The sequence below is a fragment of the Sugiyamaella lignohabitans genome, chromosome B (assembly GCF_001640025.1).
Source record: "Sugiyamaella lignohabitans strain CBS 10342 chromosome B, complete sequence".
Taxonomy (NCBI): domain Eukaryota; kingdom Fungi; phylum Ascomycota; class Dipodascomycetes; order Dipodascales; family Trichomonascaceae; genus Sugiyamaella; species Sugiyamaella lignohabitans.
The window spans coordinates 361,532-387,681 of record NC_031674.1 but is presented as its reverse complement, the minus strand read 5'-3'; the positions used below and the strand labels follow the sequence as shown (position 1 = coordinate 387,681).

Sequence of the window (26,150 nt, the reverse complement as noted above, 5' to 3'; positions counted from 1 at the left end):
TGAGAGGAGCAGCAGCAGGCATCAGCGGAAACACCCAGCACCAGGTGGTGGATCTGGCGTTGTTGCTGCTGCTGCTTCTGCTGCTTATGCAGTCGCACCTGCCCACTGGGGCTGCCGTTGATGCTGGCGGTGCTAGTGGTGCTGGTGGTCATCGGCTTCTCACATACAATGAAGCCAGACTAGGCTAATTTAGCGGCTTCTTTACCGACGTTGCTTTTTCCACAAACTTGACGACCCCGACGATCTCTGATTTGCGATTTGTGATAGCAAAAACATCAAAAGAAACGAGCGACCCCCGTTGCTTTTTCCTAGCTTGACATCCGCCGCGTTGCTTTTCTCAAAATTAGAGACAATAGTCAGGAGCCTTGCCAATTCGATAGACCTGCATACATGTTGCAGAGCAAAAGGGGCTACAACTTGAGAGCGGGGAAACGAGCAAAGAAATAAACGAGTTTAGTTCAACGAAACGCTGGCTGTGCCTCTTACCCGCGTTCGCTAGCAGGCTAACCACTCCTCCCTCTGTCGCTCACTCGCTAGCTCACTCGCTAGCTCCCTCGTTCTCTCATCTGCACAACCCCCGCCCTGCTGTATTCGACCTGTGTCTCCCGTCTGACCTGTCTAACCCTGCCGGCCCACTGACTGGCCGACTGGCTGACAGGCGAATTTGCCGGCTGGCACTTTCGGCTGCCTGACTGACTCACTACTGACTGGCTGACCAGCTCCTCTCCTCTGTCAAACAGCCCGTACTGGCCAAACTCGACATGAAACGAGGCGGTGGGCCTGACTCACCCTCTCGCACCACAGGCGGAGCCAAACCAACCAACCAACTAACCAATCAACCAACCAACCTTCAAACAAGCTCTGCCTGCACCTGGCTGCCTCCCTGTCTCCTCCCTGCCTCCTCCCTGCCTGACGCCAGCCTGCCACCTCTCCACTGGGACCGCCAGCAGCCCTGTCACTGGGCCTGAATCTCACTCAACACTTTTGAATTGGGTCTGCAGACGACGACTGCTCGGCCGCAGCTGCTGCACGCCCGTCTGACAGCTGGCACCACCCACTGGCTCCCGCCGGCAGCAAGCACAAGCCCCAGCACAGCCAGCTGCAGCCCGCATGCCTCCTACTGGGTCTGGCCCCAGACCTCCATTGCTCGACTCGGGACCACATGCCTCCGGCGGCTGGGGCTCCGCCCCAGACCCTAGCTGCTCCTCTCGCTGCGCTCGAGTCGGGCCCGTACACCGTCTCAGCAGGTCTTCTGCGAAGCAGGAGGAACAGGGCCTGGGGCAGCGCCTCAGCCGCCGGAGGCGCTGTACAAATTCTATTCAACCCTTCAACTTTCAGCATGGCGTTTCAGCATGGCGGTACCAGTGTCACGTCGCCCGGTGAACCTTGGCCCCTCATCCCAACCGCCGAAGGCCATTGCTACCCCACCACCCAAAAGGATTCCCGAGGCGAGCTTGGCATCCTGTCGTTCCGTGACACCGGTCAGTTCATGTGTCAAACGTTGTATGCACACAAAATGCGACCCTGGTATCAGTTGCTATCGGGGTGTGCCTCCGGCGGCTGGGGCTCCGCCCCAGACCCGGGTTGCTCCTGCTCCGCAGGAGTTTTTCATGAGGGGTTCGTGTACGCACCGACTCGAGCGCAGCGAGAGGAGCAGCCAGGGTCTGGGGCGGAGCCCCAGCTGCCGGAGGCATGTGGCCCACCCCCTGTTACACGGGGCAAAGAGCGACTACGCGATGTCCCCGCATTGGCGCACCCGTTGCCAACGGTTGTGGTTGCGGGTCCCGGGTCTCGGGACCTAATTAGGTTGGGCAACTTGTAAAGGCTGGCATATTTTTTTCGCTGGCTTTTAAAAGCGTCCGCACCGGTCGTACCATAAACAGCTGAGGAACCTTAATTTTGTTTTTAATTGTCCATGAAAACCTTATTTCCAGGGGTGCCGCCCGAGTCATCCATGCCAAGCATGCCCATCAAACGTCGAGCTCGGGTGGGGGGCCTGCCTCCGGCGGTTGGGGCTCCGCCCCAGACCCTGGTTGCTCCTGCGAAGCAGGAGATTGCCGGCCAGGCTCCCTGCAGGGGACGGTCCTTGTGCCGTGTGTCCTGTGTCTGAGAAGAAACGGTGCCAGACCCAGGTCTGGGTCCGTGTGGGAGTGTGCTCCGAAGGAATGGACAGGCGATAAGGGCGAAGGGCGACAGGCGAGCGGGCGGAAAGAGAGGCAAGGCAGCAGACATGGGGCAGAAAGAAAACCAGCCCGGGGAAGTCGATTGCAGTCATCACACAGACAGGCGGGCGGCACCGCCACGGTCACACACCGGCTGACTGGCACCAGTGTTACGAATAAGCTCGTCCCCACTGACCGGTGGATCTGCTCTAACGCCCTCAAAGGCAGTTTGTCCAACAGCAGTAGGAGCGGCAGGAGCAGCAGCAGCAGCTCCTCCGCCGGTCGCCAGCTCCTGCCCCTGGCAGAATTGACAGCATTGACAGCGTCAACAACATTTTCCTGACATCATCCGCTGCTGGCTGGCTGGCTGGCTGGCTGGCGACCCGTGTCCTGCACCGTATCCTGCTACAGCTGCCACTGTAAATTGGCGCTTGTTTTCTTGCCCTTTGCCGGGGCACGCTAGCCCTTCTACCCCAACAACCCGACCCAGGATTTGTTTCGGTCCCCCTAGGCCCCAAGGTCGACCCCCCCAAGACCTATCTCCAGCGGCCGGGCTCGTCTTGTCAAAGGTTAGGGTTTATTCTGTGGAACGAAAAAGCAACGGGCGCTCCTGACACGAGCTGTCAAAAGGCCACCGCGCTACCCCTCTCCCCCGCAGGAACGCCGAGGGATTCCCACCTGGGCCGCCGGCGGCTGGGCTCCGCCCCAAACCCCGCTGTTTCTCTTGCTTCGCTCGAGTCGACAGTCCACGTCCCCTCTCCCTCGCCCACACAGTCCGTGCAATCTCTTGCGAAGCAAGAGCAACCAGGGTCTGGGGCGGAGCCCCAGCCGCCGGAGGCAGACCCCCGACCCGTGTCCCTGACGTGGTCTATCAGGGGAACCGTGCCCACTAAGAGAGAGAGGGGGGCAGAGAGTGAATCGAGCCAGCCACTAGACCCGGCACAGTGGAGCAGGAGAAGAAGGAGAGGTAAGGCCGGATAATGGGCTGCAGAGGGCTGCGGGACAGGCATTTAAAAGCGCATATCTGCATGCACAGTGAGATGCATATGTATATGGGCATTGATGCACAATAGACAATTTCCCGATAAGCTTAGTCAACCACGACAAACAGTGCTGCATAGAAGTCATGCCTGTATTCGGGTAGCTGCAGCATGCCCGCACCATTGTAATAAGGGGCCGCCTGCCGCTCGACCGTTTAGGCCCGGCGAACCGCATGCCAGGAAACTGGCGCTAACCAGGCACGGGCCATGGAGATAAATTGCCCGTTTGATGGAGCGGGTTGGTGGGGGTACGCTGCGGTGCCTCCAGCGGCGGGGACTCCGCCCCAGACCCTGGTTGCTCCTCTCGCTGCGCTCGAGTCGGTGCGTACACGGATCCCACGGCCAACTCCTGCGAAGCAGGAGCAACCAGGGTCTGGGGCGGAGCCCCAGCCGCCGGAGGCATGCCCACCCCCAGGCACGCGCATCATCGCAACTCGGATCTCAGTTGATGGACATTACATATTTGGCATGCTTCTATGCCATGCTACCCATCCATCCGTCATCCATTGCCAATCAAATGCCAGTCTGTGTTCGGCGGGCTGCCTGCCGTCTGCCTGTCAGATGGGTCTGATAGCGTTGCCGGGATAATCGTCACACAATCAGTTAGTGCTGGTGTTGGCCGTGATCCGAACGCCGACCGGGGATGGGGCTAGTGGGAGGGGGAGGGGGGCACCCTGGCTGCCTCCGGCGGCTGGGGCTCCGCCCCAGACCCTGGTTGCTCCTGCTTCGCAGGAGTTGGCCGTGGGATCCGTGTACGTACCGACTCGAGCGCAGCGAGAGGAGCAACCAGGGTCTGGGGCGGAGCCCCAGCCGCCGGAGGCACGCACCCGGCCGGAGCAGTTCTCCGGAGCGGCTCAGGGGCACAGGGGGCCTCGGTTGGACGGGTGGTGGGATGATAAATATAGAATCGGTGGAATCGAGGGTCCGATCAGTGAATGTGGGAAAGTAAAAGAAAAGAAAAGTAAAATGGAATAAGAAAAAAGGATGTGAAAGGAAAGGAAAGGAAAGGAAAGGAATTGGTACCAAAAAACAAATGCGGACAATAGCAGCAGGTGGCACTGCCAGTGTCACAGAATCTGGCTCGGACTTCAAAGTCAGACAACGAACTCGGAATACAGACAGACTCAGACAACAGCTCAGACAGCAGTACCAGTGGCAGCGGCAGCAGCAGCAGCAGCAGTAGCTCAGGCAGCGACAGCAGACAGCAGAGAGCGACAGACAAGAGAAACCGGACAGATCCAGATAATAAAGTACGGATTGAGACTGCTGCAAAGACCGCAAAAAGCAAAATATTAGGATGAATAGATATAAAAAAAAAAGAAGTGACAATAAAAATAAAAATAAAATTAAAAGCAGAAACCAAAAGCAAACTAGTCCAGGCCAAATAAAAGCAAGATAATCAGGAAAAAATGCCTTGTTTAGCTTGAGTCCCGGGCATTATTTCGCAAAGTGGGCGCGTGCCTGATGTACCAGGCTAAGCTGGATCTGGCAGTGTGACCGTTTGGTGGTGGTGCTTGGCATCTCCTCAATTTTGCAGCTGGCTGCCCGGAAAAGAAAATAAATTATTCCACTACCACTCATGCTGGCTGCGAGCTGCAATAGCGAGAACCACCTAGCATCATACATACAATCGACCTGCAGAATACTCAAAACTCCCCTACAGAACGCCGTGACCGGCCGAATATATCAGTTTCCACTGTTAACCTCCTAGTAACGAAAACAACATTAAACTAACATTTACAAACATTTAACTAATATGCTAGCGACCCAACTCAACAATAGTAAACAGAAATAACAACAAAAAGGTCACAAGTCTCGACGGCGTCTATACATGGTTCTGTTTAGGTTTTCGCAGGAGTTTTTTTTTTTTGTTGGTTGTGTTATTGCTTGCTTGCTGTCTTGAGTTGGATTGGTTTGACTGACTTTGACACTAGCTTATTATTAATTGTTTCTGTGGGCTTGGCCAGATGTCTTGGTTTTTTCACGCCTAACTAATAAGAAATATGTCCCAGTTAATAATTACATTAAAACATTAAACCCCTCCCTCGTCGTTCCTACCAGACATTTGGTAGAATATAGCATGCAACCCCTACCTCGAACTAACAGGAACAAGAATTTCGTTAAGCTTGAACCAGGATCTTGCAGCGGATGTACGATTAGACGGGCAGATTAGGGCTGTCGGCTAATTTAACAAAAAAAGAAGCAAAGAAACCTGCCTGCTATGTAGTGACGAGCAAAAATAACGGAAAAAAAATAATTTTCTGCACAACAAAAGTAAAAATAATCTACTTTTTTAACTTAACAGAATGGACAGAATGGGGAACATCATGACGGACATAATAAGGCACAAAAAATAAATATCCTGAAATGAAAAATTAATTCATAAAAAAAATTCATCTCCGGAGATAAAAAGTAATAAGTTACATACATTAACCAACACACATGGCCGAAGCCAACGAAGCCAAGCCAGCAAAAGCAAACCAAATAGTCAACAAACCAAGCAAGTCATGTAGGTCAGTAAGTAGGTATATCGATTAAGTCAGGTAGGTCAATAAGTCAGGTAAATCAATTAAGTCATGTAGGCCAGTAAGTCAGGTAAATCAATTAAGTTAAGTATGTCAACTATAAGTCAAGTCAGTAAATCGAGTAAACCAAGTCAATTACCTGATATGTGCAGAGGCTAACGCTAAAAGCTGACTGCTGAACCATGCCTGGTGTAGAAAGTAGATGCAGTTGTTTAAAAGTTAACTGTTAGATTTAAGGTGCTGAAGCTAAGCACTAAGAATTAAGTGCTAAAGTTGATGCTAGAGACCAGGTCCTAAAGTTGATGTTAGAATCTAGATCCAAAAGCCAGGTCCTAAAGTTCATGTTAGATTTTGATACTAAAAGCTAAGTAAAAAAGCTAAGTGCTAAAGTCGATGTTACACGTTAAAGTTGGCCGCCAGCACCAGAGGCTGGACCGCTGATGACGCTGATAGACGCTAGATGGGACACTAGAAGGGAACATTAGACGCTAGACGCTTGATGCTGAAGCTGGACGCTAGATGCTGGACGCTGGATACTGGATGCCGACGCTAGATTCTACACGCTAAAGGAGACAATGGACACTAGTAGCGAACAAGTTAGCTAGCTGATGCAATTGCAAGACGCAGTCGCAAGTCGCCAGTGCATTTGCAGTGGCAGTCGCAAATCGCCAATCGCTAGTAGCATGTAATGTAGTTAATAGTTAATGTAAGTCAGTTTTCATGTAGACAATGATAATCAGCTAAAATGGCTGAAAAAAAAACCATCGAAAAAAAAATAAATAAAAAATAAAAATACTAAACTAAAACTAACGAAAAAAAAAATAAAAGAAAAGTCCACGAAATGGAAAAAAGGAACAAATCCATGAAATGAAATATGGGACATATCGAAGGAAAAAAGAAATACAGTTGCCATTGAACAGGAAAAGTAGCTAAATGAACCCCAAACCAAAAATTCCACTTTGACAGGTTACGTCACCCGACAAGGCTGGCGGCGGGGGTCGCACCACCCTACAGATTACCCCTGGCTCTCACTCACTCACGAATAGGGCGGTGGTTTCGAGGCCCACCTGGCTGGTAAACGATAACCACCAGCCCCAGCCGGCGAATAAAGTCACCGGACCAACGACCAACCCCTGTTGCCCGGTACCGGGCCAGTAAACTTCGTCTCGCTAAACCAACAGCCGGGAGGACCCACTGGCCAGGACCCAAACAAGCTTTAACCACGCCAACGGACCCAGGACCACCGACTTGGCGCGATCCACCTGCCCGGTTGGCCTGGTGCCCGTGCCTCCGGCGGCTGGGGGCTCCGCCCCAGACCCTGGTTGCTCCTCTCGCTGCGCTCGAGTTGTTTCGTACACGGACCCCCCACGAGTCTCTCCTGCGAAGCAGGAGCAACCAGGGTCTGGGGCGGAGCCCCAGCCGCCGGAGGCAGTCCTCCCCCTCTATCCCGGTAGAAAGGACCGCGATCTAAATAGATCGTCAGGCTCATCAACAAGAGGCGAATTGCTTTTGGCGGCCGTACCACCTGTCCTCTGAGATCCGATCATCCATCCGGAAAAAAACTTCAGATTTGGGCTAGCGCGGATTAGAACCTCCACCCGCTTGTAAGACAATGCTGCGACATGCACCCATGCAGCCATACTGACACATTCAGCACGCCCGCTAGCCCCGTTCGGCCGCCCGCATAATCTCCTCTCGCCAACAATCATCTATCTGCAGGGGTGTGTCGTCGCTGTCACGGCCTCCTCCTCCTCGGCACCCCCAACACCTCGCTTCTCTGCGGCCACCTGCAGTCTTGGGGAGATACGGAATCGTAGCCCGGTTGCCGTTGCAACGAGGGGTCCTTCACCACCTGCCTCCGGCGGCTGGGCTCCGCCCAGACCTGGTTGTGCTCGCTTCGCGAGGTTTGGGCCCCCCTCAGGTACGACTCGAGCGCAGCGAGAGGAGCCACGGGGTCTGGGGCAACGCCCCAGCCGCTCAGACCGGGCTGTGCTCGCTTGGCGAGCTTTGCGGGCCCCCCAACGGACCGACTCGAGCGTAGCGAGAGGAGCCACGGGGTCTGGGGCAGAGCCCCAGCCGCCGGAGGCAGACCCCCAATCTAGGTCACGTGCGATAACCGCGAGTCACGTGACACTGACAGGTGCAGAAAATTTACCATTCGGCTGACAAATATGGGACCAGTGAGGGAAGGATCTGAGAGGCCGTGAGCATACGTTTGGTGCCAGTGAGTGAGAGTTTGAGAGAGTGAGAGAGTGACAAGGATGGGCCTGTTGTCTCTGGGAACCCCGCTCGAGTGGAACGAGGTCAGTCAGTATACGGACCATGTGCGAGAGCACGGCATTGAGCAGCTGATCCATATTCACAATGCCAATAAAGATAAGAAGAACGACAGTCTGTTATGGGGAGATGAGGTCGAGTATATGGTAGTGGAGCTGGATCCCGAGTCCAAGGAAGCCAAACTCAGTTTGCGTCAGGCCCAGATTCTCGATGATCTGGCTCAGGCTGAGAAGAAGGGCGATTTGACCGCTCATAATGTGGTGTTTCATCCCGAGTATGGACGGTATATGTTGGAAGCGACTCCTGCTAAACCGTTTACTGGAGATTTCAAGGACTTGCTTCTTGTGGAAGCTAATATGGCTACAAGAAGAACGATTGCAAAAGAACATATGAACAGTAACGAGTTTCCTTTGACTCTGACTTCATACCCAAGATTGGGGGTGGGTCAGTTCACCAGTCCTGCTGCTGAACCAAATGGTAAAGCATCGAGATCGTTTTTCTTGCCAGATGAGATTATTAATCCTCATGTCCGATTTCCTACATTGACTGCTAACATTCGTACTCGAAGAGGATCGAAAGTGGCTATTAATGTTCCTATATACAAGGATGAGAAAACCCCGTCGCCGTTTGTCGACGATAGTATTCCTTGGGATCGTGATCTGTATCCTGAGGATGCAAACGCACGAGAAGGTGCGGCTCTTCCTGATCATATTTATATGGATTCTATGGGATTCGGTATGGGCTGTAGTTGTCTACAAATAACGTTCCAAGCCACTGATATCGACGAGGGCCGTGATTTGTACGATCAGCTGGCTCCTCTTGCACCGATTCTTTTGGCACTTACAGCCGCCGCTCCTGCTTATCGAGGATATTTGTCGGACCAAGACGCTCGTTGGAACGTCATAGCCGGTTCAGTGGACGACCGAACTCCTGTTGAGAGGGGACTTGTCCCAGCCGACGATATTAACGAGGAGAGTGAGGACAGTGAAGTGGCTCAAAAGGCTGAAAATAATGAGAACAGTGAGAAGAATGAAAAGACAAATGGCAAAGCACAGTTCTGCAGCTCACAATCAAACAGAACAAAAACGACTTCGACGACTAAGTACCCCTCTGTGAAAGCCAATTCCGACAGGGTGATTCCCAAGTCGAGATACGATTCGATTGATTCGTATATTTCAGGACATTTAAAGGGCAGTGCCAGTCATTTTAACGACACCAAACTCGTAATCAACAAAAAAGTCAAGAAACGACTGACGGAAGCCGGGTTTGACGAGCAGCTGTCGAACCATTTCGCACATCTGTTTATTAGAGACCCTATAGTGATCTTTAAAGAGCTGCTGGATATCGACGACACAAAAGAAAGTGATCATTTCGAAAACATCCAGTCGACCAACTGGCAAACCATGCGATTCAAACCACCTCCACCGTCTGAAGGACCCAACCAAAATGTCGGTTGGAGAGTCGAGTTCCGGCCCATGGAGGTGCAAATCACCGATTTTGAAAACGCTGCATTTTCTGTCTTCATTGTCCTGGTGACACGAGTCATTCTGTCGTATAAACTGAACTTCTACATTCCCATTTCCAAGGTCGACGAGAACATGAAAGTAGCTCATTACCGCGACGCTGTGAATAAGAACAAATTCTGGTTCCGCACCGACATTGAGTCGCCCACTTCACAGCCCGACACTGAAACTGAGCCTTCACCTGGCATTTATGAACTGCTATCTATCAACGAAATCATCAACGGCAAGGCCGACAAATCGTTTATCGGGCTCGTACCTCTGATCCGACGGTACCTGAACTACATCAACATCGACCTCGACACCCTGTGCCAACTGGACCGATACCTGAGCCTGATCTCGCGCCGAGCCAGCGGCGAGCTGTGGACCGCTGCCACCTGGATGCGCCACTTCATCACGAGCCATCCCAAATACAACAAAGACTCGAAAATCTCCAGCGACATCAACTACGACCTCATGCAAAAGGTCTACGACATCACCCAAGGCAAAGGCTGGGACGACGGCCTCACCAAACATTTTCTCGGCGGCTTCTCCTCCTCTGTACCATAATCGCATCATAGACCCCTTCTGTGCCGTGGGGGGGCATGCCTCCGGCGGCTGGGGCTGCGCCCCAGACCCCACGGCTCCTCTCGCTTCGCTCGAGTCGTTTTTCAGGGGCCCCCCACCAACTCTTGCGAAGCAAGAGCAACCAGGGTCTGGGGCGGAGCCCCAGCTGCCGGAGGCAGGCCCCCTCCCCCTGAGTCCCGTGACTGTGATCGGCGGTGCGAGTTGGGGGTTGTACGGCGGCTATCAAAAACTGTCAAAGGTGGATTTGCCCTGGATCGTGCATGGGCAGGGAAAAGCAACGAGTGGGACGGGACTTAGGGGTTTAGTCGGCGAAAGTGCGGCAAAGGGTGGACGAGCTAGCGGTGGGACGGCGAGCGGGGCGATGTGTGGAAATTAATTGGATGTCGGTGTGGTAATAATTTTTGTGATGGTGGAGATGTTTGGTACTGGAGGGGGGTGTTGGAGGGGTGGTGGTTACCCCCAACATGATTTTGTTTTTGCAGACGTGGATAATCCCCCACTTTAGCCAATCCATTGTGAGACAAACCTCGGGACCTAAGGTTTTGCGTTTGCTTTTGCATTAGCCCATACTAGCTGCTTCCTTCCATACAGAAGTGCAGATGTGCGCACCCCCTTTATCATATTTCTGGGCTAGCCAATACAGGCTAGCGCGTCGGCGATCGCGAGGACGATCGCGGATCTGCGTAAACCTTCGGTTGATAAAAAAAACGCATCTTTTTGTTTTTAGATTCTGTACATGCTGCCTGACGATCACTACAATTCTCGAACATTGGATCGGGATTTAAGCTAATCTGTAAGAAATTACTAAATAGCTGAGGTCGTGAAGACCCGACCAACCAGAACAATCCAGCGGTTGAGGCATGGAATAAAGTAAATGTTTTCGGCTTAGCCGACTGGTAGGGCGTTTTGACGGGGAAGTTCCAGTGACGCCGACACGGCCTCCACTACCGGTGAGCAGACGTTTGTTTCTGCCACCTCTAGTTCTTGGTCTATTGACGGGTTGATTTAACTCGCTAAGGCAGCTAGGCCACCAACGGTTTCTTCGTTGGGGAGAAATCCCGTTGGGGGTGTGCCTCCGGCGGCTGGGGCTCTGCCCCAGACCCCGCTGCTCCTCTCGCTCCGCTCGAGTCGGGCGTCCACGGTCCCAGCAACTCCTGCGAAGCAGGAGCCACGGGGTCTGGGGCAGAGCCCCAGCCGCCGGAGGCATACCCCGGTCCCGGTGAGACACCCGGGCCCCTGCGTTTCAGGGTGGAATTGGTCCATAGGCTGCGACGCTGTGGAAACACGAGTGTATGTTTATGTTAGATCCCTTGGACCGATAATTTCCAGCCGTAGGTCTACCAGAGGGGTTGTTGTGCCAGAATTGGTGTGCCAGTCAGACATTGCTGGGAGGGTGGTGATTGATTCAATGTCGCCGTTGTTACTGGAGTGTCTCGTTCGGGCTAGAACTTCGGCGGATAGAAGACCGTGGAGACTGGTTGACTGATTGACTGATTGACTGACAGTGTTCTCAGCAGCTGGTTAACTTGGATAAGTAAGCGGGTCGACAGCTTGAGCAGCTTCGATCAGACTATGATGGATATGGTACAGGTTCCCGGGTTAGAGGAGGGGTAGCAAGCAGATATCGTGTATCCAGACTACTATATGTGTATGTGCTATATCCAGTCAGACAGACTATAGTTGGTATGGTATGCGCTGTGATGTGCTATACAGGATCCGGAATGCTATACGGTCTCGTATAGAGACATGCTAGCAGACAGTGACGCTATAAAGTATAAGACTATAAGGTGTGGGAGATATGCTAGCTGTGAGCTGTAAACTGTACTGTATAGAGTACAAGAAGTATAAGGAGACATGCTAGCTCTACAGTTTGTACATGATAAGAACGCTACTAACTAATTCAGTCACAATACAGCTAACTCTACAGCTACCTCCACAGCTACTATAAAGCTAGCTCTACAGCCAGCTCTATCTACAGCCAGCTCTACAGTGAAGTACAGTGTATATTCCACACTAATATAGCTGTAGTCGGCACCGTAGACTCAATCGTACGAACAAACAGACAAACAAATACCAGAACCAAAAATGAAGTGGTTTACAATATACAATACAGCCATTGAACTGTACAGTGTACAGCTCGAGAAGACCCCAGCCCACCCCCAATTGTGTCATGTCGAGCATTGGGGCCCATAGAGATTCACTGCTGCTTATCATGCATGGGCTGCACGATAAAGAGTGCATAGCGCTGGATTTAGCTTAGATACCTGCCACCAAGTCCATTTCCGAATTTAGGTTACCATGCCACAGCTACTCTCAAACCCGACAACAAGCTCTGCTTCATCACCATCATCATACAATGAATGAGACATGCAAAAGCGGTCTCGGATCTCAAAAAGAATACATACCCACTGACAACTAAACATGTCTCACATGCAAAGATGCTAGAACCACTTCGGAAGTAGTCCAGGTTAAACGAAATTCCAGTTCGAATACAAGGGGAGCTGCAACCAAGCTAGCCGGAAAACCTGGCGGATGTCTCAGATCCTGGTTCTACGGAAAAAGAAAGGTGTGGGGGGTGGTGCCTCCGGCGGCCGGGCTCTGCCCGGACCCGTTGTTGCTCGCTTCGCGAGCAATTGCGTGGGGCCGTGTACACCCGACTCGAGCGAAGCGAGAGGAGCAATGGGGTCTGGGGCAACGCCCCAGCCGCCGGAGGCACGTCCCCAACCCTCAAACTCAGTCACCTGACGGCCTATCCTGGCAGCTGCGGTAATGAGGGGGTGGTGCCGGTGATCGCGGAGCTAATTCGTAGTCTGTCAGTCACAAGCCCTTCTGTTTTCGTGATCCTCGTCGGTTAGCGTGTAGCACGGGTCTGCAAGGCGGCGGCGACGGCGGCGAGAGTGATGGTGTGCTAACCACTTTTATAGCCGCCAGCGGATCGTGGACAGACTAGGTGTAGTCTGACAGGCATGTTCCATGTTCCATGTTCCATGAGGTCTGAGTTTTCTGAACAATGGAATTTGCTGCTCACCAGTCACTTATTTCCGGATCAGATATCTCTGATTAGCGAGAGCCTCTACTCCACGTTCACCTGCACCAGGCGCGGCTGTCACGCCAGACCAGTTTATCCTAAAATTTCCCACCCCAAACACACTCAAAACACACACAAATGAGCCTTCGAACCAAAATATGAGTGGGATACGTCATACGGTTGTAAAACTGGCAGTTTTTGGGACAAAAGTTGAGGAACGGAGGCACCAAGTTCAGTGGCAAGCTAGGCTCTAGGAAAAACAGCCGGATCTCCTTACAAGATCCTGGTTCCTTGGCCCAGTTGGTTAAGGCACCGTGCTAATAACGCGGGGATCGGCGGTTCGATCCCGCCAGGGACCATTCTTTTTCACTGCTTGTCTTCCGGGGTTCAATTTTTTTTGTCCCCTGTGCGAATCTCTGGGAAAGGGGCCTTTGCCTCCGGCGGCTGGGGCTACGCCCCAGACCCCAGGCTCCTGCTTCGCAGGAGAACCGGATCCGAGCATGGGGAGCTGCTACCGAGGCTGATATGCTCGTATCGGTCCAAATACCAGGTCTTGACCAGGTCTGTTTCCGGCAATTGGCAGGATCCAAGCTCATTTCTGGGAGCTGTATCACCAGGAGAGTTCATTTGCTTCTGTCTCGGCATGAAAATAGCTTTTATGCCGCAGCTGTAACTCATAAGGTAGAGAATTTAGTAAACTGTCTTCGGGTCACGACAATGATAATTATCTCTCACTGGCTTCAACGGAGGATTTAAAGATTGGACACAGTTCTGTTCGAACACCTGATGTGACTCGCTGGCTTATTGTTCTCGCAAGCTTGATACTGGTCCTGATGACGAGCTGTTTGGCGAGGTTAGAACTCGGAAGCAGTCAAATCAGTGATTCTGTTCCTGAATTGAATTGACACATTGCATTTATGGGAGTACGTTATTTCTCTGAGTCTGTTTACAAGCGATAGCTGGCATGCGCTCGTAATCAGGTGGGTTAGCAGGAGCGAGGTTCAGATTCAGGAAAGAGTGACAATTCGGAACTCGCGAATCAACCAGTAAAAGAGCAAATCATAGAGTCAGGAGGCCACTCATCCCCGAACAAGCTGGCACCCCACGCCCGACTCGAGCGAAGCGAGAGGAGCCACGGGGTCTGGGGCGGAGCCCCAGCCGCCGGAGGCAGGCCGGGACGTGGAAAGAGAACATAAATAAATTAAATAGAACAGTAGACTCGTTAGAGCAGAGTTAGTCGAACTGGAAGATGCCGCTGAACCGTTTGTCGAAGTCGGCGAGTTCGGTGATGAACATGCCGAGCGGTTGCTGGTATTTCATGCTGAAGAATATGATACAGAGCATTTTGTTCTGGACCGAGCAGTCCAGTCGGTACTTAGCACCGTCTCGGAGGTCTTTTAGATTGTTGAAATAGAACGAGCCTGAGTATCGTCCGGGGATTCCATTGACCATAGACCCGTGGCCAACCAGTTTACCGCCGTCTTGATCCAGAGTGCTGACCTAGAATGGGCTGTTAGTTGTGATCTCCGAGCTTATCATGACAAGTCGTGACAAGTCGTGAAACTTTTGGTGAAACGTACCTCTATTGGCGACATGCCAAACATTGACGTAAAGACTTCAATGTCGGCATCCTGGTGACTAGCAAATTGAGTCGTTGGTAGTGGAGAGTTGATGAGATGTGAAACTGATGCCATGCTAGATCAGACGGGTTGGGTGCTGCAAGGTAGTTGAAATCAAGCTGGTGAGGTAATATACAATGACAACAAAATAATTTACTAGTAGGGAGGACGATGTCGGAATATGGAGCCAGCCAAAAAAATAATACAGGAAAATGAACTTCGCTCAAAATTAATTAATTTTTAGAATTAAATCAGGTTCATAGGTTATCTGGTCGTCTCGTATCTCGTTCACATGCGGCTCGAAATTAAGCCTCTCCATGTTAATCAGATCTTAATGCAGCAGCGTCGTCGTCGTAGTTGCACTTGCATCAATAGTAGCAGCACTTGCTGAGACGTGAGTGAGTCTTCTAGCTCAAAACATCCTCGACTCGGTTTTATTGTTATGCTTCATAAGGGTCTATGATTATTGTACAGTTTGCATTTGATATTGATATAGGGAATTTCAAAATACCTTTGTGATAATCTTTTGGATTTGACAGTTTTGAGGCTCACCGGGTGAACGACATTAGAGCTATCGCGACATAATTACGACAGAAATTAAAGTCAAGACAACGAAATTCAGTAACATAGTATTGTCTAGAGCGTCTTTAAGAGTAGTAGCCACAGTAATAGAGCAACAGTAGCAATAACAATAGCAGAAACAGTAGCAGTGGAAGCGACAGTGGCAGCAGTCTACTATGGATGGCTGGCGAGAGGTAGGTTATTCGATTGGTAATTGCGGCTAGCGTTGATTTCAAGCGCGTATCGTATCTAACACAGGTGTAGACAACTCGCGTTTCTAACGCAGTTTTATCTCAACCTAGTCCGGTGCCGAAATCTAAGACCACGGTTTCGTCAATTGTTTTTGACAATGGCTACGACGCGCTTTGGACCGGTGATAATAAAGGTCATGTAGCTTCATACTATGGAACTGGTCTAGGAAGATATACTCGGTTTAAAGCTCACAATGCTCCAGTGACTGATCTTCTTACAAATGATAGGGGAATCCTTTCACTCAGTAGCCAGTCTATCCGGTTCCACCATCGCCGTGGTCTTGGAAAGCAGACTATTATTGACGAGTGTCTTAAAGGTTCGGCATGTTTTGCATATGGTGCAAGAGGAACTTCCGAGGTGATTGTAGCTGGTAGCCAGAAAGAGCTGATTCGAGTCAATCTTGATAGAGGTTCGGTTGTTTCGAAAGTCAAGAGATCAACTGCCAATAAAATGCTGTCGAATGTTACGAAAATGAAACGAGATAGCCAAGCCATAGCACTTGGTTTAGCATCTGGCTCGGTGGATGTGGTGGATCCGAATAGTTTACAGGTTGTAAAGACGTTCAATTCACATTCTGGACCCATTAGCGATTTGGATTGTAGACAACATATTATTATGACATGTGGAACCAGTCTTCGAAAACAGGGATATGTTCCGGATCCACTGGTCAATTGTTATGATCTCAGGGCTATGAAACCATTACCCCCAATCCCATTTCCTGCTGGTGCTGCTTATATAAAGATCCATCCTAAAATGTCGACTTGTTGTATCATCGCCTCTCAAAGTGGACAGTTGCAATTCGCTGATTCGGCTAATCCAACAAGTGTATTTATTCATCAAGCAGCCATCACATCTCCCTTGACCAGTTTAGAACTATCACCTTCGGGAGATTACCTGTCCTTGACCGACGAAGAAGGATATATCCATCTATGGAGCAACACTGTTAATCCCAGCGCATCATTTAGTGAATTCTCAGCCCCTCTCGACTTCCCGACTTCACAAGACCCTCCTCTACACTTTGGTGTAGATGACGATGTTTCACTTGCTACTGTCGGAATGCCATATTACAAAGAAGAACTGCTTTCTTCTTGGTCAAATGAAGATATGGTATTCAAGCTAGGTATGCCCTCGCCAAAAATCGATAGAAGCATTTTGGCGGGTATGAAAGTGGTAGATTATGTTGGCTACGGCAGTTATAAGAAAACACGAGAACCTCGAAACATGGCGCAAAAGTACATTTCACTCGATTCTAATAGACGGTCGTCAATCACAGTACCAAGATTTATTAGTGAAAAGGAACGGACCGGGGAAATTGATGATGAAAGCGCTATTTTTGATGATGACGTTAGAGATGACGACAAAAGACCAAATGGAAAGACAAATACTCAGGCACCGTCGAGTAGAAAAATAACTAAAATGTACCGTCGCTTGGAAATCAAGTACAGCAAGTTCGGTGTCAACGACTTTGATTTCGACTTTTACAACAAAACCCAATATGCTGGTTTAGAGAACCAAGCTGCTAATACGTACTGTAACTCAATTCTCCAACTGTATCGATATTCCAAGTATATGTACAACTTTGCGTTGAAAAAGCTGGCTGTTGCGACTACAGTAGAAAGAGTCAGTTTATTGAGTGAGCTAGGTTTCGTATTTGACATGCTTCACCTAGCTGGTGGTAAACACTGTTGTACAGCGAATTTCGTGAATGCACTTAGTTCGATTCCCGAGGCAGTTGCACTTGGTCTGGTGTTTGATGATATGGTACCTAATCTAGACCAACCAGGACTGGTTCTTCAGAAATTCAAGACCTTTTTAATGGAACAGATAGTGAAAAACGAAAAGTACCAGACTCTTTCTGTTGAGAATCAACTTCAGAATGTCCATAGTAATCCAGCAGCACTAGCAACTCTGCCATCCGAATTTGAATCTTCGGTAGCCGGGATTCCAGTATCAACATCAATCAGATGTTTATCCTGTGGAACCGATTCCATTAAAAAATCAACAATTTACGAACTAGACCTTCAAACTGAATACGGATTCCGCAACAATTCAAGTGCAGGACCAGGGCCCAACACAGCGAATTTCGACTCTCTCTTCTTCAAAGCTCTAAACTCGTCTCTAGACAAGACAAACAAAGTCCGAGGATGGTGTGATGTGTGCAGAAAATATCAACAACTTGTAACTACCAGATCCGCCACGAAACTTCCTCAAGTACTCAATGTGAATATCAATATATTCCCCGAGGCAGACACGAGTGTATCGCGACAAATATGGGCCTCTCCTCATTGGCCACCTACCGAGTTCTTTACAGACAACCACTCACGAAGACTGGTAGCCAACCATAGAGTAGGAAAGGACAAGTACGAGTTGTTAGGTTGTGTTGTTGAGATTTCGCGACCCGGACACTCGGACCATCATCTGGTGTCGGTAGTGAAAATCGACGAGGCTTGGTATTTATTTAATGACTTTTTGGTCAAACAGATTCCTGAAAAAGATGCTCTTGACTTTTCTCTTGCATGGAAAACTCCAGTTCTACTTGTATACCAGCTAGCTAACGAGATGCCAAAAGAGTTCGACTATGGTAGCTGGAAGCAGACTCTCGACACGTCGATCTTGTATAAAGACTTTTTCACTGCTGGTAACAGAGAAGAAGTACGACGCGAGTATGAACTGTTGACGTTGGAAGAAGCACCTAAACCCGGAACTCTAGTGGCTATTGATGCCGAGTTTGTGATGTTGCAAAACGAAGAAACAGAGATTCGCAGTGACGGTACCAAGTCGATTGTGAAGCCTCGGTCACTCTCCCTTGCACGAGTTTCTGTAGTAAGAGGAGAAGGGCCCAAAGAAGGTGTGGCATTCATAGACGATTATATCGCTACAACCGATACCATTGTCGACTATCTGACCGAGTTCTCAGGAATAGAACCCGGAGACCTAGATCCCGCCCTGTCCAAACGCGGACTTGTATCACTACATACCGCGTATAAACGGTTGTGGCTCCTTTTACAGCTCGGTGTGACATTTGTTGGCCACGGTCTTAGCAACGATTTCCGAACAATCAACATCCAGGTTCCCGCGAACCAAGTCATTGATACATTGGACATTTATTTTGTACGGGCGAGACAACGCAAACTGTCGCTGAAATTCCTGGCTTGGTACCTGCTCGACGAGAACGTCCAGACTGGTAACCACGACTCGATCGAGGACGCACGAACCGCTCTTCACTTGTACAAAAAACACCAGCAGCTGCTGAGAGACGGCACTTTTGATGCTACCCTCGCCAAAGTATACAGCGAGGGCCACAAGTACAATTTCCGACCGCCCGCCAACTCGTAAATTAATTTATTACACATGCATGTAAAATAAATAAATAAATTGTACAACCGTGACTGCCTCCGGCGGCTGGGGCTCCGCCCCAGACCCTGGTTGCTCCTGCTTCGCAGGAGTTGGCGGGGACCTCCACGAAACGACTCGAGCGCAGCGAGAGGAGCAACCAGGGTCTGGGGCGGAGCCCCAGCCGCCGGAGGCACCAGACCCCAGGGGGTTATAGTACAACTCCCCGTTTGCCGAGACCCCTCCAGCCCTGTTTGAAGATGTCGTTGACCTTTTCTAGAGGCAATCCTGCCACTTCGGGGTAGTAGAGGTAGATACCGATGTACGCCAGGAGCGTGAAGAACGCGTACAGGAGAAAAGTGCCAGTGCCAGTGAGCCATTTGAGCAGATGGAGGAACGACGCTGATACGAGTGTGTTGAAGGTCCAGTTCGTGGACGTGATAAACATCGATCCTAGCGATCTAACGTCTAGTGGCAGGAACTCTATGGCTTGCCAGGGAATGTTTCCTAGACCGATGGCGTAGGATGCTACAAAGACAATTGTAGCAGCCACAGTGAGAATCTTCATTCCATCAGGTTCACTGTCAGAACCTGGCTTGCCAGAGTCGTTATTAGTGGCATTCTTGATAGCACTGGGGTCAATAGTGGTGAATGCAAACGCCACTACTATTAAGGCTACTACCATTATCCAGACGCTTCTAAGAAGAATGGCTCGACGACCCACTTTATCAATGTACTTCACAGCTCCCCATGTAAACACGAAATTAGTGATTGATACCACTAGGCTCACAGCAAAAGGGTTATCAAACCCTGCCATGGCAAACAGACTCACTGAAAAGTACATGAACCCGTTGAAGCAGCACAATTGTTGGGCAGCCATTAATCCGCATCCCACTACCAAGGCTCTAAAATTAGCAGGCACTGAGAAAAGTCTAGCAAGAGAAGAATCATCAACTCCATTATTAGCGTCTTTATAGCTGAGATCTTGACGAACCATTTCTTCTACCTGAGCCACATCGACCCTCGGATCAAGCTTCAACAGCACTTGCTTGGCTTCGTCAACTCGTCCATTCATAAACAAAAAACGAGGTGATTCTGGCACCGCAGTCATTACTAATAAAAACAACAGTGGAGGGATTCCTGATAGACCTACTATATACCTCCATCCATTGGTGGTCTTATGAAATGCCACTCCAGAGAGGTACGCAAGTACCTGACCACCTGTAGTGGATACAGAATTCAATGCCACCAACCGTCCACGGTACCGAGGTGGTGATATCTCTGCAATATAAACAGAAACAATTGTAGAAGCGACACCCACAGCCAGACCAACTAACGATCTCCCCAGTACAAGCCAGGCGAGTGACATCGATAGGGCCATAACCAGAGCTGCCAATATAAAAACAACACAAGAAACCGCTATCAGTACTTTTCTGCCATATCTGTCAGCAGAAATACCTGCAAAAATAGAACCCATTAAAGCGAACAAAGAGGTCGAGGATGTAATAAGCTCTAACTCCCAAGCCACCAAATAGTGACCTAAATCATCTGATAGCAGTTCTATAACCTGAGAAATGCATCCTGTGTCATAACCAAACATCAAACCACCAACACATGCACATACAATACACAGCAACATATACAGATTGACGCCGTCAACCTCTTTATCTACATCAGATAAGATCTCCGGCACGGACGACACCGCCGACACCGGCACCGATCCGGACACATCCTCCTCCTCACCACGCAAAAGAGACGTACTTTCCACACTGCTCATATTAGCTATAATCAGCAATAACGCAAACCCAAAACCATTTCACACGCACCCATGAATACCACAGACAACCTTTATGTCGCATTTACACTAGGACTTCGTGAACTTATAACCGCATGCACGTCGGCTGCATGCCGTACGTCACGAGCCATGCAGGGTCTAAGGGGGCCTGAGCCTCCGGCGGCTGGGGCTCCGCCCCAGACCCCGCAGCTCCTCTCGCTGCGCTCGAGTCGGTTTCGTCGAGGGTACCAGCCAACTCCTGCGAAGCAGGAGCAACCAGGGTCTGGGGCGGAGCCCCAGCCGCCGGAGGCTGTCCCCGGCCCCGCTGCACAGCCGCGCGCCCCTACCCAGCAGACCTAAGAACAGCTAACCGCACATATGAAACAGGTTGTGAACATGGAATAGAGACTGACCAGAGAAAGTTGCAATTGGTTCATAGCAGAACAAATACAGATAGATCTGACTTCAGAACTCGATTTAGACTCTTTTAGCTGGTGCATGGACGCATTTTTTCAGTTGCATTTTAGCAATCAATCCGGTATAGACAGCCTCCACCGCCACAGTTGCAGTTGCAGTGAAGAACGGAGCAATATTCGAACATCCAGTTCAGTGGAATACGTTCACTATTTTAGCATTTGCAATTAGATTTGCACGAGGAAGACCAGCACAGACAGTGTAGTTACAAGAATGGCTAGGAGATCAAACACATCGTCACCGAATCTGCTTCCACTGGCATCGTCAGATTTGGCTAATAGTCGAAGCACGCATGACACTCGCAATTCATATTTCCAGGCGCGGACTGCTGGAATTCCTAGTTCGGGACTCGCTAGCGGGGGAAGAGGGTTTGGAGGCAGCTCGTCAGGTAGTACCAGCAGTTCAGGGAGAGGGCTAGGTGGATTAAAGATCCCTCGGGTGATACGACGACTGCTGAGACCACCAACATTAGATTTCGAGACGGCCATCTGGGAGATTCTTTACTTGATAATCGCACCTCGAAAAGTGTACAAATCACTTTACTACCATAAACAAACCAAAAACACCTGGGCACGAGATGACCCATCGTTTATTATTCTACTATCGTTCTTCCTGGGGCTGTCAGCCATAGCATGGGGTCTGGCGTACTCTCCAGGCATTGGATCGATAATGAAACTCATGATTTACATGGTTGTAGTTGATTTTCTTGCTACCGGTGTTGTAGTAGCCACTATAGGCTGGCTGTTTGCCAACAGATTTCTAAAACAACGACGAACGACGACTCGTGGAGTCATGGCCATGTCGATAGGAGGAGACGGCGAGCTGGAATGGGCCTACTGTTTTGATGTTCACTGTAACTCATTTCTGCTCATCTGGCTGTTCCTATATATCATCCAGTTTGTGCTGCTGCCAATTCTGAACCGGTCAAACTGGGCGTCACTGTTCCTGGGCAACACCCTGTACCTGGTGGCCCTATCGTACTACTTTGTCATCACATTTTTGGGCTACTCGAACATGCCGTTCCTCGAGCACACGGAGCTGCTCCTGTTCCCCATCCCCGTGCTGTGCATTCTGTACGTCATCAGCCTGTTCGGCTTCTCCATCGTCCAGACCATGGTGGCCCTCTACTTCGGCTAACCCGACTCCGAGTCCATGTAAAATAATCAAAATAATCGCATTGTACACCCGACTGGGGTCTGCCTCCGGCGGCTGGGGCTCCGCCCCAGACCCTGGCTGCTCCTCTCGCTTCGCTCGAGTCGGGCGTGGGGTCCGGGTACTGTCTCAGAGGTCGCCAAAAACGTTTCTGGACACCCCACGCCCGAGTCGAGCGAAGCGAGAGGAGCAACCAGGGTCTGGGGCGGGGCCCCAGCCGCCGGAGGCAGACCCCGGTGAAAGTAAATAGCAGTTCTTTTAGTATAAAAAGCAGAGAGATGCAATAGTCGTAAGTCGTGTCAGCAATAATAAATAGTGGTTGAGGCATGCAATAGCGGGGCCGGCTGCGGCAGTAGGAGGGTCGGTTAGGTTCGCTGGAGCTTGATCATGTGGTAGAGGTCGTTAGACCCGAAAATGCGACGCTCCTCGGTCTGTATTTTGATGACAAACTCGTAGGCAGAGTCGTTTGCTCGGCGGTAGATGCTCTTCCAGAGCTGGAAGGCTCGAGGTCGTACCGGGGGGAGGCCGTAGCGGTAGGCGCCATGGATCACTTGGGGCTCGATGTCGGCCGAATCGTCGTAGTTGCCGAATCTTCCATGGCAGTATAGAGCCACATACTCGTCGAGCTCTTCCTGCGAGATCTTGGATGCGATCTCCACCAGCACCATCATTGCCTCTTCCAGTCGATACAGCGGTTTGGGTGCCATGTCGATTGAGTGAGTGTGATTAAATTAAACTGTGTTTCAATAATAAGTGGAAGAAGAAACAGAATTGAGGGTTCTTTTATCTTTTGTTCAGGATTGGAACTATTAAAAACGAAACAAACAGCTGCAAGTATGGGCCTTTTATAATTAGATGTCTGGAGTTTGAGGCACGATATTACAGTTGAAAGGTGGATAAAACGACGAGATAGGGTCAGCAATAACTGGCAGATGGCAAATAATAAACTGGATGTTACAGGATTACAGGAAAAGTGGATCAAGCGGCATGGGATAGTATTTATAATGAGCAGGATGCGAATTTAGACGTTTCCGGAGACTGGTCGTACATGCAGATATATGTACAGTATGATGCGCTTTAATTAGGATCTGCGAAGCTAGAGTCTGTAGAAGCAGCGGGTCGGCCAGACTGCCTGGCATCTAAGACACATTACGATTGCCCCATACGATTGGCATTTTTACTTAATTTGAAGCGTGGTCTGTCAGTTTAGAGATTTGTCATGGTAAACGAGATGAGGCGTCAGCCAGTATTTGTTAATAGCCAGTCAAGTTGCTGTTTAAGTTGGCGTCTGGATTGACATTTGACTGTGCATAGGGGTGCGATAACTTGCTCGTTTCGGGCTAGTTACCTTCGAGATCTCGACCCGATATAAACTTATCATCAGCAGGCGTGGTCAGTTGATTTCCCAGCATCAACACGATGATGAGACGTGTATTCCCTTTGTTTTTTATTTCCAAGAGAATATCGCCATTAACGCGTTGGTCTATAGTACAAGATATTAGTTTAATAACAGGAAAACCGCATTTTTGACAGGATTTGTGGCATTATAGATGCGTTTGTATAGTGGCATGAATTGTCAGCAGGAAGCATGAGGCATGTAAGTCTATCAGGAAATATCGTGAGTATCCTTGCCAAATAGACTTGTGTACATATGACGTGCATCAATGGCCGATCGATCCATTGTCCACGCTAAACGGAAATAGATGCCTCACCGAGGACCACTTTTTATTAGTGACATAGCTGATAACATTTTATAATTAGTGGTATTAACATATTAAGTTTGTAGTGGATATTTCGAGTATCACAATTAAAATAAAGGTCGTTTGGAAATAGAACAGCGGTCATCCAGCACCAACGAAATATCGAGCAACAGTCGAATCGTAGGACGCATTACTGCAGATTTAGTAAACTCACGCCTCGACCACCGTATAAGCCGAACTTGGGCGTCGAGTGTCCAAGAAACCGAGTCGATCAGCAAACTTGGATCCTTCGGACGGACCAGAAATGCGTCACGATATAATCTGGCGGACGCTCAAACCTTGTTCTAGATCTATAGATCGACCGATCTATGACAGCCCTCAAATTAGATCTAGCGTAAATGGGTGCAAACCTCACCACCTGGTTAAATCGAGTATGCAAATGACCTCTTCTATAGATTCCATGGGCTATAGAAACAAACTCAGGGGGGATCACTGCTGCAACTGAGTGTCGCAAAATTATGACGTTGCATAGCCAACCACCGGGAAACCGCAGCATCGTGCCTACAGATAGTACCTACATGCTGCCCATGCATTTAATATCCGAGCAATTAATTTCATATTTCTCGCTTTACGCTCCTCCATTCGAGACATTGCCAGTATGTCACGCCCACTAGAACCCGACCAAGACTTCTGGCATGCACCGATGAGGCGACTTCGCCGAGCCACCGCTATTACTCTGCCCTCTCCACCCCATCCAACTCAACTGCACTTGTAATAATTCTGACGTTGCTCGCCTCGTGTCTCGCCTCGTGTCACTCTCTCACTCAACCCACACTCACTGTTCAATAAATTTCTTTTCACACTCACAACTCAATATACCCGATAAACTCAGTACATACGTGAAGTAATCTCGCTGACACCCGAATCAGATAACGTTCACACACGCTCTCTCATTTCCACGAAACAAGCTAATTCTCCGACCGACCGGCACCGGCTCGCGAAAAATAAGCACCTCAAATAAGCACACAGCATATGCGAGCAGCAGGCCGCAAGGCAGATCCTGCCATCGCATTTATACATCTGATAGGCATAAATCGGGAATCTGTATTATTGATTTACCCCATTCGGCCCTCCGCATCGAGACCTCTCTCCTGGGGTCCGCTCCTCCATTCTCTGTGTCGCCGGGGTCTCCTGGAGGGGTCGGTGTTGGGGCCGGGGTGTGCCTCCGGCGGCTGGGGCTCCGCCCCAGACCCTGGTTGCTCCTCTCGCTTCGCTCGAGTCGAGCTTGGGGGTCCCGGCCCCGGCTTGGACCCTGTCTTTTTTTCATTTGTAAACCGAAAAAATTAAAATGGGAACCTCGACGCCCGACTCGAGCGAAGCGAGAGGAGCAACCAGGGTCTGGGGCGGAGCCCCAGCCGCCGGAGGCACGTCCCTCCCCCCGGCAGGGTAACTGGCCACAAAAGTCCTGTGATGCAACTTCACGAACCTGATGCCCGAGGAGCTCATGGATCAGACGACTTTGAGAAGTGTGTATCGGCACTTTTATCGGTATGGACTGCGAGCCGTTGGGTACAAGACGCCGCAGCGGTACGTTGTAGTTGAGCTGTTGCGGACCCGGTTTCGGAGCCAGCCGGTGTCGGAGGTGGATCTGGCGGCGGTCGAGAACACTAAGCAGTTTGTGTTGAATGCTGCCAAGTACGAGGGAATGGAATCTCGCATTCTAAACAATCTGGTGCACGTCGAGCACGGGCGTCGCAGCCTGCGGACCAAAATGATTGCTGCCCAAGCCAACCAAGCCCGCAAAACCAAACGAGAAGAGCTCGACCAGTACCACCGAGCCTACAATGCCTTCGACCAAGTGGTCGCGAAACTCAACGAGACCATGACTCTCTGTCTGTAATGCCTAAAATACACTGTAATCTTCGACGGGGACGGGTGTGCCTCCGGCGGCTGGGGCTCCGCCCCAGACCCTGGTTGCTCCTCTCGCTGCACTCGAGTCGGGCTTGGGGCATCGAATTCTTTCACGGAGACTCCCCACCCCACACGCCCGACTCGAGCGAAGCGAGAGGAGCAACCAGGGTCTGGGGCGGAGCCCCAGCCGCCGGAGGCACGCGGGACATCGGTGGGTAGAATACATTAGTTAAAGAAACATAAGCCAAAAAAAAA

At 50.3% G+C, this 26,150-nt stretch overlaps 3 protein-coding genes and 1 non-coding gene across 4 annotated transcripts; 3 read left to right on the top strand and 1 right to left on the bottom strand.

Moving 5' to 3' along the window:
- Positions 1–7,988: 7,988 nt before the first annotated feature.
- On the top strand, positions 7,989–10,073 carry GSH1 (glutamate--cysteine ligase; the record flags this gene model as incomplete). Its single annotated transcript, XM_018879024.1, has 1 exon — positions 7,989–10,073. One exon carries the CDS (start codon positions 7,989–7,991, stop codon positions 10,071–10,073), a length of 2,085 nt encoding a protein of 694 aa, XP_018736980.1.
- Positions 10,074–13,404: 3,331 nt separating this feature from the next.
- AWJ20_2096 lies at positions 13,405–13,478 on the top strand (the record flags this gene model as incomplete). Its single annotated transcript has 1 exon — positions 13,405–13,478. It is a non-coding gene; the product is annotated as a tRNA-Ile (tRNA).
- A 2,523-nt stretch (positions 13,479–16,001) lies between these two features.
- On the top strand, positions 16,002–18,887 carry PAN2 (Pan2p; the record flags this gene model as incomplete). Its single annotated transcript, XM_018879023.1, has 1 exon — positions 16,002–18,887. The coding sequence occupies one exon, from the start codon at positions 16,002–16,004 to the stop codon at positions 18,885–18,887; it is 2,886 nt and encodes a 961-aa protein (XP_018736979.1).
- Positions 18,888–19,095: 208 nt separating this feature from the next.
- AWJ20_2094 (uncharacterized protein) lies at positions 19,096–20,661 on the bottom strand (the record flags this gene model as incomplete). Its single annotated transcript, XM_018879022.1, has 1 exon — positions 19,096–20,661. One exon carries the CDS (start codon positions 20,659–20,661, stop codon positions 19,096–19,098), a length of 1,566 nt encoding a protein of 521 aa, XP_018736978.1.
- Positions 20,662–26,150: the final 5,489 nt, after the last annotated feature.